The sequence below is a fragment of the Hypanus sabinus genome, chromosome 19, assembly GCF_030144855.1.
Source record: "Hypanus sabinus isolate sHypSab1 chromosome 19, sHypSab1.hap1, whole genome shotgun sequence".
Lineage (NCBI taxonomy): Eukaryota > Metazoa > Chordata > Chondrichthyes > Myliobatiformes > Dasyatidae > Hypanus > Hypanus sabinus.
Window position 1 is genome coordinate 2,292,800 of NC_082724.1, and position 15,381 is coordinate 2,308,180.

General features: G+C 53.4%; 2 protein-coding genes across 4 annotated transcripts in view; one reads left to right on the forward strand and one right to left on the reverse strand.

Moving 5' to 3' along the window:
- lamb2l (laminin, beta 2-like) overlaps positions 1 to 13,807 on the reverse strand; it is a 235,382-nt gene extending 221,575 nt beyond the window's left edge. Inside the window, exons 1-2 of one of the 3 annotated variants that reach the window (XM_059943876.1) lie at positions 13,572 to 13,807; positions 2,256 to 2,327 (exon numbers count right to left, since the gene is read on the reverse strand). In XM_059943876.1, the coding sequence (XP_059799859.1) occupies positions 2,256 to 2,286 (31 nt within the window). In that variant the 5' untranslated portion in view covers positions 2,287 to 2,327; positions 13,572 to 13,807. Of the gene's footprint in view, positions 1 to 2,255; positions 2,328 to 13,322 lie in introns of all 3 variants that reach the window. The other 2 variants (XM_059943875.1, XM_059943878.1) reach the window with 2 other exon arrangements.
- LOC132378130 (uncharacterized) lies at positions 8,416 to 9,042 on the forward strand. Its single transcript, XM_059944870.1, has one exon. The coding sequence runs from the start codon at positions 8,416 to 8,418 to the stop codon at positions 9,040 to 9,042; it is 627 nt and encodes a 208-aa protein (XP_059800853.1).
- Positions 13,808 to 15,381: the final 1,574 nt, after the last annotated feature.

The window sequence follows — 15,381 nt, forward strand, 5'->3', positions numbered from 1 at the left end:
GCCCCATCCTGTGCACAGGCTCCTTATTGTCACATGCACCGAGACGCAGTGAAAACTTTGTCAAGTAGATTGAGGTCACTCGGGAGGGGTGGGGGGGGGGGGAGAGAGAGTGAGAGAGAGACAAATCATTGCAGACGACAGTGCAGACACCCGGAACTCTTTCCCCCCCCCCCACCCCCTGACAGCTCCACAGGATCGTGAACACCCACCCAAGCGTTAACAGCCCATCTGGGAGACAGTGGCAGGAACAATGTCACTCCCACGCAATGACAGTCCTCATTACCAACATAATCCCAGTCAGGATACCCCAGGTTTGGCTCCCTGCTCGATTCCCACCCTCCACCGCTGCAGATCTTTGTTTCCTGAACTCTGCCTGCCCTGCTCGAAACCTTTTGTCCATGTAACTAAGCAACCAGATGACGACCTTCATACATTTGCCGATTCACATTCACACCAAACTCCCTGCACCCCCTCCCCTCCGGACCGACAGATAATTCAGCACATCCAGGATGTCACTGAACCAGCCCAGTGGGCAGAGATCCTTCCACATTCTGTCTGTAATCTGGCGTCTGACATTCATGCTCAAAAAGGGAGCCGAAGCGGAGGCCATCACCTCTCCGGTCTAACACAAAGAGACAGATCACCCCACAGACTACAGCCGTGTCGGCTGAGTTACCCCTCCCCCAGGGCTCTGCTGAGAGAGGACTCGGTGCATGTGGGGAGGTTAGTAAACTGCAGACCCACGTGAACAGCTACTACCCCTCAACCATTCCGTTCTTGGTCCAAGCCTCGTTACCTCAGTTCAGCAAAACCAAGAGCACTTTGTTCTACAATTTACTGTTCAGGTCTCATCGTGTTCTTTTGTAAAAATGATTTATTTTTGTTTATTTATTGAGATACAACGTGGATCAGACCCCTCTGGCCTTTCGAGTTTCACCAGCCAGCAGCCCCCGATCTAACCCCAGCCTAATCATCAGACAATTTACAATGACCAATTCACCTACTAACTGCTACATCTTTGGACTGCGGGAGGAAACCAGAGCACCTGGAGGAAACCCACAGGGTCACGGGGAGAACGTACATACCCCTTACAGAAGATGCCAGAATTGAAGTCTCTGAGCTGTAATAGCATCATGTTAACCGCCACGCTGGTGTGCATAACATATGCTTACACTTTTCCCGTGATGCTTTCTATCTGCGAGCATGTGCGGTACGGTAGCACAGCAACCCAGGTTCTAATCCTACCGCTGTTTGCCTACTGTTTGCCTGACCAGTAAAAGCACGCGCAGCGGAGGGTGACTGGAAATAAATGGCAATCTGTGCAGAGTGTTCTTCCACAGAAAGCAGACACACCCTTTGTACCAGAGGTAAGAATGCGAAACCGATTCAGAATACAAAAAAACACAAGGGTTCAAACCACGATGATTCACATCCGTTATCAGAACACAGGGGTTGAGGTTTGCGAGGATCACCGTTCCCTCTAAGCGGTGTGGGTGCACGGCTGCAGAGTAACAGAAATGCCCCCGTGCATTTGGCCTGCACTGCCACACTGCTTGAAATTTCTTTTATATAATATTTTGTTAAAATGCTGCACAATTTTTAGGTTTTAAGTTTTTAGTAAAAAAATTCCTGCTCAGAGCAATGGCTGGTGGATGCAGTTGTGAAAAAATGAGAGGGAGCATTGTTGAGGATGTCATATAGAGAGTTGCTACGCTGGAGAGGCCGGGGCAGTGAAACAGGGGAGAATGAGGTGCAGGAAATTCTGATTCAGGCAAGGCTTAGTAGAAGGGTCAAAAAGTAGGGGGTGGTGGATTGGGGGGGGGGTCAGAAAAAATGGTATTAAATGATAAATGATCCTAGAAATAGGGTGTTAGAAACTAACCCTCTAAGATGATAAATGTGGACAGCAAGAAGTTCCCCAGGGACTAACTGGCTGGGCACCATGATTGACGTGGACTGGTCAGGCCAAGGGGGAGTGAAAAGGGAAAGAATCTCAGGGGAGTGTACAAATGATTCAATGAAAACAGTATCCAGGCTGATGAAGGTCAAAGCACAAAGCAACATTCCTTAAATGAGTCTCATCATCCCTCATGTGAGAAAGATTCTACAGATCAAACTGAGGGTTAGCAAAATCACTCAGTTAGACAGACAGAGTGAGGGAGACACACCCACACAGGAGTAGGGGGAGAAAGAGAGAGAAACGCAGGGGGGTTTGCCAAGAAACACGGTTTTACATTGGCTCTGAACACACTTACCGAGCAGGACTGCGGCTGCCAGTAATTTCATTCTGACTGGATGGACAGGTGATCAGAATCAGCAGGAGTTTCCTGTGCGGGAGGAAAGCAAAGATTAAACACACATTAATTAACTTAAATCTGGTCTAAAAGCTGGTGTCAGTAATGGTGAACGCAAAACTACACAATGTCATAAAGCCCCACTTGGGTCTTTATTGCCCTTCAGGGAAGGGTGTCTCCCCTCCTCAACCAGCCAGTAATCCAGACCATCCAAAGGGGACTTTCTGCCCTGTGAATTCACCCAACATGATATTTTGTTCAGGGGCAGTTGGAGTCGGCCAATAACTTAAGCAACAAGCCCTGGTCTCATGGATGTCTGCGGACCAGTCTCCTCCCGAGCCCCTAGCTCCCCAAAAGTGGCACCGCAGGTCTATAGGGTGGGGAAGAAAACACACAGCTCCTTGCTTTCATGGGTCAGGACAAAGAATATAAAGCTTGGAACAAGAAGCTGCAGAAATAACCCTCTATTTTTCTATCATCCTTGTCTCCAATGTGTCTGCCTCTACTTTGCACCATCAAAGGTCCCCACCATCTAGGCCATGCCATCTTCTCACAGCTACAGGAGGTAGGAGGTACAGGAGCCTGAAGTCCCAAACTTGATCAACAGCTACTTATTGACCCAACCAACACAACCCTAATCACGACCTCAGTACAGCAACACTTTACACTGAAATGGAAGTTTTGTTCTGGCCCTCTCTGTGATTGTTGCTCACCTGATGCTCTGTACCCACGATGCTGCTGTAAGTGCGGTTTCTCACTGCCCCCCTGCGCACAGCGCCTTGTCCACTTGGACTTTACAACACCATACTCCAGAGAAAACAAACCAAACCACAGTCAGGGCTCCTTGGAGAGGTGGAAGCTCACTACGTAAGACATGGGAGCGAACCAGGCCATTCAGCCCATCAAGTCTGCTCCACCATTCCATCATGGCTGATTCTGTGGGATTCATTGCCATGGGCAGCTGTGGGCATATTTAAGGTAGAGGTTGATAGATTATTGATTAGTCAGGCAGGGCACAAAAGGATACAGAGAGAAGGCGGGAGACAGAAATGGATCAGCCATGATGAAATGGCAGAACAGACTTGATGGGCCAAGCGGCCTATTTCTGCTCCTGTGTCTCATGGTCTTGTAGACAGCTGTCCCAGGCAACACCGCGGTGAATCTCCTCTGCAACGTTATCACACCCCTGAGGCACTAACTTCACCGTAAGTGTATTAGCATAGAACATACGGGTCATATGAGGCTCATCTTCTTGTGGGCATTCACAATCAATGACAAACTACACACAAAGACGGACAAGTGACCAATATGCAAAAGAGGACAAACTGGGAAATAAATAAACAATACTGAGAACGTGAGTCCTTGAAAGCGAGTCTGTCAGTTATGGAATCAGTTCAACTTTGAGATGACTAAGGTTATCCTCACTGGTTCAGGAGCCTGATGGTTGAGGGGTGATAACTGTTCCTGACCCTCGTGGTGTGGGACCTGATGGTTGAGGGGTGATAACTGTTCCTGACCCTCGTGGTGTGGGACCTGATGGTTGAGGGGTAATAACTGTTCCTGAACCCGGTGGTGTGGGACCTGATGGTTGAGGGGTAATAACTGTTCCTGACCCTGGTGGTGAGGGACCTGATGGTTGAGTGGTAATAACTGTTTCTGAACCTAGTGGTGTGGGACCTGATGGTTGAGGGGTAATAACTGTTCCTGATCCTGGTGGTGTGGGACCTGATGGTTGAGGGGTGATAACTGTTCCTGACCCTGGTGGTGAGGGACCTGATGGTTGAGGGGTAATAACTGTTCCTGAACCTGGTGGTGTGGGACCTGATGGTTGAGGGGTAATAACTGTTCCTGAACCTGGTGGTGTGGGACCTGATGGTTGAGGGGTAATAACTGTTCCTGACCCTGGTGGTGAGGGACCTGGTGGTTGAGTGGTAATAACTGTTTCTGAACCTAGTGGTGTGGGACCTGATGGTTGAGGGGTAATAACTGTTCCTGAACCTGGTGGTGTGGGACCTGAGACTCCTGTACCTCCTTCCCGATGGAATCAGTTCAGAGTTAAGGTTATCCTCACTGGTTCAGGATCCTGATGGTTGAGGGGTAATAACTGTTCCTGACCCTGGTGGTGTGGGACCTGATGGTTGAGGGTAATAACTGTTCCTGACCCTGGTGGTGTGGGACCTGATGGTTGAGGGTAATAACTGTTCCTGACCCTGGTGGTGTGGGACCTGATGGTTGAGGGGTAATAACTGTTCCTGAACCTAGTGGTGTGGGACCTGATGGTTGAGGGTAATAACTGTTCCTGACCCTGGTGGTGTGGGACCTGATGGTTGAGGGTAATAACTGTTCCTGACCCTGGTGGTGTGGGACCTGATGGTTGAGGGGTAATAACTGTTCCTGAACCTAGTGGTGTGGGACCTGATGGTTGAGGGTAATAACTGTTCCTGACCCTGGTGGTGTGGGACCTGATGGTTGAGGGTAATAACTGTTCCTGACCCTGGTGGTGTGGGACCTGATGGTTGAGGGGTAATAACTGTTCCTGAACCTAGTGGTGTGGGACCTGATGGTTGAGGGGTGATAACTGTTCCTGAACCTGGTGGTGTGGGACCTGATGGTTGAGGGGTGATAACTGTTCCTGACCCTGGTGGTGTGGGACCTGATGGTTGAGGGTAATAACTGTTCCTGAACCTAGTGGTGTGGGACCTGATGGTTGAGGGGTGATAACTGTTCCTGACCCTCGTGGTGTGGGACCTGATGGTTGAGGGGTAATAACTGTTCCTGACCCTGGTGGTGTGGGACCTGATGGTTGAGGGGTGATAACTGTTCCTGACCCTGGTGGTGTGGGACCTGATGGTTGAGGGGTGATAACTGTTCCTGACCCTCGTGGTGTGGGACCTGATGGTTGAGGGGTAATAACTGTTCCTGACCCTGGTGGTGTGGGACCTGATGGTTGAGGGGTGATAACTGTTCCTGACCCTGGTGGTGTGGGACCTGATGGTTGAGGGGTGATAACTGTTCCTGACCCTCGTGGTGTGGGACCTGATGGTTGAGGGGTAATAACTGTTCCTGACCCTGGTGGTGTGGGACCTGATGGTTGAGGGGTGATAACTGTTCCTGACCCTCCTGGTGTGGGACCTGATGGTTGAGGGGTAATAACTGTTCCTGACCCTGGTGGTGTGGGACCTGATGGTTGAGGGGTGATAACTGTTCCTGACCCTCGTGGTGTGGGACCTGATGGTTGAGGGGTAATAACTGTTCCTGACCCTGGTGGTGTGGGACCTGATGGTTGAGGGGTGATAACTGTTCCTGACCCTCCTGGTGTGGGACCTGATGGTTGAGGGGTAATAACTGTTCCTGACCCTGGTGGTGAGGGACCTGATGGTTGAGGGGTAGTAACTGTTCCTGACTCTCGTGGTGAGGGACCTGATAGTTGAGGGATAGTAACTGTTCCTGACCCTGGTGGTGAGGGACCTGATGGTTGAGGGGTAATAACTGTTCCTGACCCTGGTGGTGAGGGACCTGATGGTTGAGGGGTAATAACTGTTCCTGACCCTGGTGGTGAGGGACCTGATGGTTGAGGGGTAATAACTGTTCCTGACCCTGGTGGTGAGGGACCTGATGGTTGAGGGGTAATCACTGTTCCTGACCCTGGTGGTGAGGGACCTGATGGTTGAGGGGTAGTAACTGTTCCTGACCCTGGTGGTGAGGGACCTGATAGTTGAGGGGTAAAAACTGTTCCTGACCCTGGTGGTGAGGGACCTGATGGTTGAGGGGTAGTAACTGTTCCTGACCCTGGTGGTGAGGGACCTGATGGTTGAGGGGTAGTAACTGTTCCTGACCCTGGTGGTGAGGGACCTGATGGTTGAGGGGTAATAACTGTTCCTGACCCTGGTGGTGAGGGACCTGATGGTTGAGGGTAATAACTGTTCCTGACCCTGGTGGTGAGGGACCTGATGGTTGAGGGGTAATAACTGTTCCTGACCCTGGTGGTGAGGGACCTGATGGTTGAGGGGTAGTAACTGTTCCTGACCCTGGTGGTGAGGGACCTGATGGTTGAGGGGTAATAACTGTTCCTGACCCTGGTGGTGTGGGACCTGATGGTTGAGGGGTTATAACTGTTCCTGACCCTGGTGGTGAGGGACCTGATGGTTGAGGGGTAGTAACTGTTCCTGACCCTGGTGGTGAGGGACCTGATGGTTGAGGGGTAGTAACTGTTCCTGACCCTGGCTATTTTGTGCACCACCCATCATTCCCCTCACGTGGTCTCACCTTCCAGCTTGAATTCTTTCCCCTCTTCCACTTCCTTATTCTGGAATCTGCACCGCTTCCTTTCCAATTCTGATGAAGGGTCTCAGCCCAAAACGTCGACTGTTTATTCCCCCCTCCATAGATGCTGCCTGACCAGCATTTCGTGTGTGTTTCTTTGGATTTCCAGCACCTGCAGAATCTCTTGTGATTATCACCTGCCGAATGTCCCTCTGCTGCAGAAGGGTGGAGTGGGGTGGGGTGGGGCATCTTAACTTCAGATGTTAAGCCAAGCCCTCAGCACTCTCTCTGCAGGGTGTAAGGGAACCCCGGGGTACATCCTTGAAGAGGAGAGGGTACTCTCTGCTCCGCTTGGCAACGTTTATGCATCATTGGATCTAAGGTAGGAGGTCCAGTTCATCTCACATTGCTGAGGGAGTTTGTTGTGTCCAAATTGGGCTGACGAGTGTCTCCCCTACTGTAGGCAACTATGATCCAGGAACAGGAGTAACACACACAAAGTGCTGGAGGAACTCGGCAGGTCAGACAGCAGCCATGGAGAGGAATAAACAGCTGACGTTTTGGGCCAAGACCCTTCATCGGGACTGGAAAGGAAGGGGAGAACTCTTTAGAAATAGGCAGCCAGTGGAAAGCTGAGAGGCCATACAACTAGTTGATCAATAGTTATCAACGTCTGCAGCAGTCAGAGAATCACTCCAGAATGAAAGAGGCCCTTCTGAGCACCTGCTAAAATCCAGGCCGAGACCCTTCACCCGGATTGGGTGTGTCCATCCCCTCTCCGACCCCCCAGTGCTGCCTCACCCACCCAGTTCCTCCAGCAGACTGAATTTTGCGGACGGACGTAGGGAGTCACTGTTGAAGTCAGCTGTGCTGCAGTAAGATTTGGAGCAGCTGACACACACACTTGAACTTCAAACGACAACAGGAGGGAGAGACGTGTTTCTTGTCAAATGTAAGGTTTGACGACATTGTTAAAATGCCATCAGGGATTCTGGTTTCATGAACTGTAAAAACAAAGCAGTGGATCTAAACCCTTTGGAAGCAGAGACTCACTGCAAGAGCTTCAGTTTCTCACATCGTCAGCTGGATCAATGCTTTGTGCCGAGTGGAGAGGCAAATCCAGAGCTGTACAGGCTTGCGAGGAATTTACTGGATCAGCTCGGAGGGAGGCCCGCCCGTGAGTTTCACGTCAGCTGGACCCTCCACAGAGGCCCAGCCTCGGAGTGTGTAGATACCCCTCCATGGACAAAGGTGACCGTCAGTTCTGGCCTGAACCATGTGCCGTGTCATTATGACGTGGGTGATCACGGTCTCTCCATGACCATGGTTGCTCTTAGTAAATTTTTCCACAGAAGTGGTTTGCCATTGCCTTCTTCTGGGCAGTGTCTTTACAAGACGGGTGATCCCAGACATTATCAATACTCTTCAGAGATTGTCTGCCTGGTGTCAGTGGTCACATAACCAGGATTTGTGATCTGCACCGGCTGCTCATAGAGCCATCCACCTGCTCCCATGGCTTCACATGACCCTGATCGGGGGCTAAGTAGGGGCTGCACCTCGCCCAAGGGTGACCTGCAGGCTAGCAGAGGGAAGGAGCACCTCACACCTCCTTCGGTAGAGACGTATCTCCACCCCACCAGCTGGACAAGACCATAAAGATCATAAGACACAGGTGCAGATTTAGGCCATTCAGCCCATTGATTCTGGTCCACCATTCCATCATGGCTGGTTTATTATCCCTTTCAACCCCAATCTCCTGCCTTCTCCCCATTTCCTTTCATGCTCTGACTAATCAAGAACCGTTCAGCCTCTGCTTTGAATATAGCCGGTGACTTGGTCTCAGCAGCCGTCCGAGGCAATGAGCCCCTCAGGTTCACCAGTCTCCTCGCCCTACCCAGTCTCCTCGCCCTACCCAGGCCCTCGCCCTACCCAGGCCCTCGCCCTACCCAGGCCCTCGCCCTACCCAGGCCCTCGCCCTACCCAGTCTCCTCGCCCTACCCAGGCCCTCGCCCTACCCAGGCCCTCGCCCTACCCAGGCCCTCGCCCTACCCAGGCCCTCGCCCTACCCAGGCCCTCGCCCTACCCAGGCCCTCGCCCTACCCAGTCTCCTCGCCCTACCCAGGCCCTCGCCCTACCCAGGCCCTCGCCCTACCCAGGCCCTCGCCCTACCCAGGCCCTCGCCCTACCCAGGCCCTCGCCCTACCCAGGCCCTCGCCCTACCCAGTCTCCTCGCCCTACCCAGGCCCTCGCCCTACCCAGGCCCTCGCCCTACCCAGGCCCTCGCCCTACCCAGGCCCTCGCCCTACCCAGGCCCTCGCCCTACCCAGTCTCCTCGCCCTACCCAGGCCCTCGCCCTACCCAGGCCCTCGCCCTACCCAGGCCCTCGCCCTACCCAGGCCCTCGCCCTACCCAGGCCCTCGCCCTACCCAGGCCCTCGCCCTACCCAGGCCCTCGCCCTACCCAGGCCCTCGCCCTACAACTCTGAATGTGCAGCTTCCCACTCCCTGCTCACTCCTATACCACCCGCCGGACTGCGGACGGGGCGGGGGGGGGGGGCTCCAATTCAGTTTGAATGGGACAGAGATACAGTTACCCACACTGCAGAAAATGGGAAAAGGTTAGACAGCTTTGGGGGGGGGGGGTGAGGGAGCATTGGATCAAAAAGAGGGGTGGGGTTTGGGAGCTCTCCTGAGGTATAAGGGCATTGTCATAGGGTGACCAGACTGTGGTGGAACAGATAGCACACCGTTTCACTGCACCAGTGATCCGGGTTCAATTCCCTTGCACGTTCTCCCTGTGAGCATATGCTCCGATTTCCTCCCACGTCTCAAAGACGTACGGGTTAGGGTCAGCAAGCCGTGGGCATGTAGAGATGCTTGCGGGCTGCCCCCAGCACATCCTCGGACTGTGTTGGTCATTGACACAAACATTTCACTGGATGTCTCGACGTACACAGTTAATCTTTCCTTTATGAAGTTCACAACACTGGGAGAAGCTGATCTGTTCACTGAGGGTTTAAACCATGGGGAGGTGGAGCAGAGGAATTACCGCCTTGTGGAGGTGGGCCGTGCCCACCCCCACCCCGTCTTAGTTTCTGTGTGTCGGAGGAAATGGTTTCTCTCCATCCATCCGACTAATTAAATCCCCTTAATCCTTATAAACACCTCAGTGGGATTACCTTCAACCTCCAGACTCGAGAGATTATGAGCTGAGACACTTTAACCCTCAGCAGCTGTTCTCCGGCCAGTCTACGCTGATTCAGTGCTGGACAGGTCCAGTCCTGATTTTGCACAGCAGCATTCCAGTGCCGTGGGATCAGGCCAGACCTCTCCCGTCACTGGCTGCCCCATGTGGTAAATCAGGAAATTGGCTCATTGCAGTCACATGCACCAACTTCTCCCGCACGCGGATGAATTGATTACTCAGTGTATTGAGGTAGAACAAGGTGAGACACACCATTCAGTTCCTTGGACCCCATCCTTTACCTCCTCATAACTTTCCTCCACAAACATCATCTCCATAAAACACAGGAGCAGAATTAGGCCATTTGGCCCATCAAGTCTGTTCTGCTATTCTTTATCCCTCTGAAACCCACTCTCCTGCCTTCTCTCTGTAGTCTTTGATGCCCTGACTGATCAACAGCCAATCAAACTCCACTTTAAATGTAACCAATGACGGCCCTCACAGCTGACTGTGGCAATAACTTTCTGGCTACAGAAATTTCGGAGAGATGAAGAGGAAATTCTTTGGACAGAAGGTGGTGAATCTCTGTTCTAAATGGATGTCCCTCTATTCTGAGGCTGTGCCCTCTGGTCCTAGACTCACCCACTATAGGAAACATCAGTTCCCTAATGTCTATATATCTATTGCCCTTTTATCCAGAATGGACTCAGTAGCTCAAGGTGGGGGGGGGGGAAGAATTTCACAGTCTCCCCACCCTTAGGGTAAAGAAATTGCTCCAGGATTCTGCCCTGCTTAACAAACCCCTTATTCTGAGGCTATGCCCCTGACACCAGACACTGAGACACAAGAAACCTCGACTACAAAGTAAAATGATTCATTTACTCTGTACTTTTACCTTTTGGCCCATCTCCTGCATACCGACCCTTTTGCTTATCCACACTGATCACATTTAATCACTTTTGATCTATCCCCTGCTCTACTTTCCCTACAGATGTCCCGAGACCCTCAGATGCGGGGATTTTATCTGATTCCACCACCTCTTCGGAAAGCACATTCAAAGCTTCATTCGTTTTTGAAGTATGCACCCTCATACAAATCTGAAATGTGTCGTCTAGGTAGCACGAAACACAGAGTGAACATGAAAGTCGTTCACTCCCCCACCACACACACAAAACAGAGAATGGCATCCCGGTCATTGACCCCCAGACCCCCCTCTCGCTATACAAAATGGAACAAAACAGTTTTCCCAAACCCTGCCACCCTGTACAAAACAGAACAAGAACATCAGCCCTATATACCCCTCCCCAACAAGAACATTGACCCAAACCCCCACCATGTACAAAACAGAAGAACATCGACCCTATATACCCCTCCCCAACAAGAACATTGACCCAAACCCCCACCATGAACAAAACAGCAATGCCCAATATCCCTCACCCCAATAAGAACTTTAACCCAAAACCCCCACCCCACACAAAAACCTAACAGAGTGCAATAAGAACATCAATCCCCAAACCCCCCCCCCCACCCACATCAAAATGGAAAGGTCATGCTATGGCAACTGCTCTGCCGTGAGTTACGGACACAGCACGTTGCAGAAACCAGCTGCCCCTCCAGGGCCACTGTCTACACTCCCCGTTGCCTTGGTAATCATTAAAGCCCCCACCCACCCCGATGTTCTCTCTTCTCCCCCCTCCCATCAGCAAGAGATACAAATGCCTGAAAGCAGGTCCGGCCACTGCTGAACACTAAAATGCTCAGTTTCATCATCGTAGACTTACACCTTGTTGTCGGCCTGCACTGCACTCTCGCTCTCTCTCTGTCTCTCTGTCTCTCCCCTCTCTCTCTCTCTCCCCCCCCTCTCTCTCTCTCTCTGTCTCTCCCCTCTCTCCCCCCCTCTCTCGCTCTCTCTCTCTCTGTCTCTCCCCTCTCTCTCTCTCTCTCTCCCCCCCTCTCTCGCTCTCTCTCTCTCTCTCCTCTCTCTCTCTCTCTCCCCCCTCTCTCTCTCTCCCCCCCTCTCTCTCTCCCCCCCTCTCTCTCTCTCTCGCTCTCTCTCTGTCTCTCCCCTCTCTCTCTCTCTCTCCCCCCTCTCTCTCTCTCTGTCTCTCCCCTCTCTCTCTCTCTCTCTCTCCCCCCCTCTCTCGCTCTCTCTCTCTCTCTCCTCTCTCTCTCTCTCTCCCCCCTCTCTCTCTCTCCCCCCCTCTCTCTCTCTCTCGCTCTCTCTCTGTCTCTCCTGTCTCTCCCCTCTCTCTCTCTCTCTCTCTCTCTGTCATTGTTTTCCCTCAGCGCTCTGTATGGACACTGTGCAGGGCCAGCTTCTCACGTCTCAATAATACTAAGCATATCTTATAAACCTGACATCAAACATTCCGAGTAAAAAATAATTTAACCTGCTTGGCCCCCTATCCCAGTGAAAATTTCTTCCTTTCACCTTAAACCTGTGTACAAGATGATCAAAGGCAGCGACCGGAGTGGAAATGGCCAATACGAGTAAGTGTAATGCTAAGGCAACAGACACAAAATGCTGGAGGAACTCAGCAGGTCAGGCAGCATCTGTGGAAACGAGTGGATGTTTCTGGCCAAGACCCTTCTTTGGGACTGGGAAGGAAGAGCTGATCTGTCAGAACCAAGAGGCGATGGTGTGGGTGGGGATGAATAGGTGAAGCCAGGTGTTAAAGGGCTGTTCTGACATCTTCCCCCCCCTTCCTTATCAGTCCTGATGAAGGGTCTCAGACTGAAGCGTTGGCCGTTCAGTCCTCTGCACAGATGCTGCCCGACTTGCCGAGATCCTCCAGCATGGTGTGGGTCTTACTTTGGGTTTCCAGCATCTGCACTGTGTTTATAATTTCGATTTGATTGCAGGGTGTCAGAGGAACACACTGCCGAGGTGGCGGGATGGGCAGATACATTGAAGAGGCTCTCAGACAGGTAGAGGGGCTGAAGGGCCGGCACCATGCTGTAATGTTCTATAAAGCTGTGTTCTTTGACACTCCTACCATGGGGAGAAACCCAAGCAACACGCACAGAATGGCGGGGGACTCGGCAGCAGCTCCGGAGGGGGTTAGAAAGTTGACGATTTGGGCTGAGACCCTTCATCAGGTCTGTCCATGGCAATTCTATTCTGATCATTTCATGCACCCCTCCCTCAGCCAGGAAAAATACAGCCCTAGCCTGTACACTCACCCTCCATTACTAATCCTGGCAACGTCCCGGTGAATCTGCTCTGCATTCCCCCCCCCCCTTCCTGTAGTGACCAGAACAGCACACAGACAGCAGGCTGCTGTGGATAGTCTGAGACCCTCTCTGTCCCCCCCTCTCCCGGGTGTGCCAAAGCACGGTTCCCCTTCAGCCACCTTCCCGTCCTGACACCCCCGTGGGATCTTCCTGTGCGCATCAGACCCCGTGCCACCATACTTCAGCATTGGCCAAAACACCCACCTAGCGGTCTGGCGACAGGGCCCCCACCCCGGAGCTTCTCGCTGCCGTTCCCGAATATTCAAATGCTCCCCACCCTAACTCTGGGGTACAGGGCAGGGGAGCATCTACATATCCCCCACCAGGGGCACAGACATCTCTCCCCACCTTTCCTCTCCTCGGCGCTCCCTCACGACCTCCCTGGGCGCGTTGTCAGTTCCGTGGACCCGAATCAGGAGAAAGCGGCGGCCGAAGCTGGCGAGGCGAGAGGCCGGGACTGTGCGGACAAAGTTTCTGATGTCGAGTCACAAACACGGGAACATCGGCAGATGCTGGAAATTCGGAAGTGCCTGTCGCTTCTGAAGTACAGTACGAGTCGTTCACCTGCCCCGGGACAAAGCGGCACTCCCACCTCACCTGAGCCGTCCGCAATCGGCTGCCGGCCGTGGGAACCCCTCCCGAGACTCGGCCTCCGCTGTCGGCGAGGGCGGAGCTCCGCACACCTGCCCCAGCCCTTTCTGCGGAAGTATGGATATAGAGAGGGGAGGGGAGGGGAGGGAGATTAGGAAGGGTTAGTGGGGGGTAAAGGGGATTAGGAAGGGTTAGTGGGGGGTAAAGGGGATTAGCAAGGGGCGGTGGGGTGGTAAAGGGGATTAGGAAGGGTTGGTGGGAAGAGGAGGGGGGTTAGGAAGGGTTGGTGGGATGGGGAGGGGTAAAGGGGATCAGGAAGGGTTGATGGGGAGAGGAGGGGGGTTAGGAAGGGTTGGTGGGGAGGGGTAAAGGGGATTAGGAAGGGTTGGTGGGGAGAGGAGGGGGTTAGGAAGGGTTGGTGGGGAGAGGAGGGGGTTAGGAAGGGTTGGTGGGGAGGGGTAAAGGGGATCAGGAAGGGTTGATGGGGAGAGGAGGGGGGTTAGGAAGGGTTGGTGGGGAGGGGTAAAGGGGATCAGGAAGGGTTGATGGGGAGAGGAGGGGGATTAGGAAGGGTTGGTGGGGAGAGGAGGGGGTTAGGAAGGGTTGGTGGGGAGGGGGTAAAGGGGATTAGGAAGGGTTGGTGGGGAGAGGAGGGGGTTAGGAAGGGTTGGTGGGGAGAGGAGGGGGTTAGGAAGGGTTGGTGGGGAGGGGTAAAGGGGATTAGGAAGGGTTGGTGGGGAGAGGAGGGGGTTAGGAAGGGTTGGTGGGGAGAGGAGGGGGTTAGGAAGGGTTGGTGGGGAGAGGAGGGGGTTAGGAAGGGTTGGTGGGGAGAGGAGGGGGTTAGGAAGGGTTGGTGGGGAGAGGAGGGGGTTAGGAAGGGTTGGTGGGGTGGGGAGGGGTAAAGGGAATTAGGAAGGGTTGGTGGGGAGAGGAGGGGGTTAGGAAGGGTTGGTGGGGAGAGGAGGGGGTTAGGAAGGGTTGGTGGGGAGAGGAGGGGGTTAGGAAGGGTTGGTGGGGAGAGGAGGGGGTTAGGAAGGGTTGGTGGGAAGGGGTAAAGGGAATTAGGAAGGGTTGATGGGGAGAGGAGAGCTGGGATCCGTTGTTAATGAAGATCGCGACCTCTGGTAAACCGTTTCCCGAGCTGGGAGTTACCCCGCTTCCCCAGTTACTGACACAGACATTGGCCGGAGTTACCGGGAGGAGTGGGCGCGGGTCTGCGAAACACACACACAGCCAGCAGCCAATCCCACAACGTGAATTATGTTTTTTTAGCCTGACGGCGGCAGACAAACAGAATGTAAATTCACCCAATCCCCCTCTGAGAGCGAGTCTGTTATCCGGAGATCACGGGAGGGGGGAGGGGAGACAGTGAACTCCCGTCCAAGGGGAGATTCAAACTTCGGGGTAGGCACCGCTGGAAGAGACTTCACGATGGAGAAATCTCATCGTCATCTGCACAAAGTCTGCAGATGCTGGAAATGCGAGCAACACACACGGGACTCGGCCCGAAACGCCGACTGGACTCTTTTCCATAGATGCTGCCTGACCTGCGGAGTTCCTCCGGCATTGTGTGTGTGTGTGGCCTGGATTTCCAGCGTCTGCAGATTCTCTCCTGTTTGTGATCAGGAAAATGGAATGTGACCCCACCAAGCCCGTCTGTCCGGGGGTGGGGGGAGCCGGCACCGCGCTCCCGGGGGGAGGGATGAGGGCGTGTGAGGAGAAGGAACTCCACGGGGTCAAGCGGAGTGGTCCCAGGGGTCGGGGGGAGAGTCCCGCGCTATCCTCTCCTCCCGGGATCAGAGACGGCGGAGGGGGT

What these genes read in the sequence shown, in the direction of transcription:
- LOC132378130 (XM_059944870.1), top strand. Translation starts at nt 8,416, where the DNA reads ATGAGCCCCTCAGGTTCACCAGTCTCCTCGCCCTACCCAGTCTCCTCG.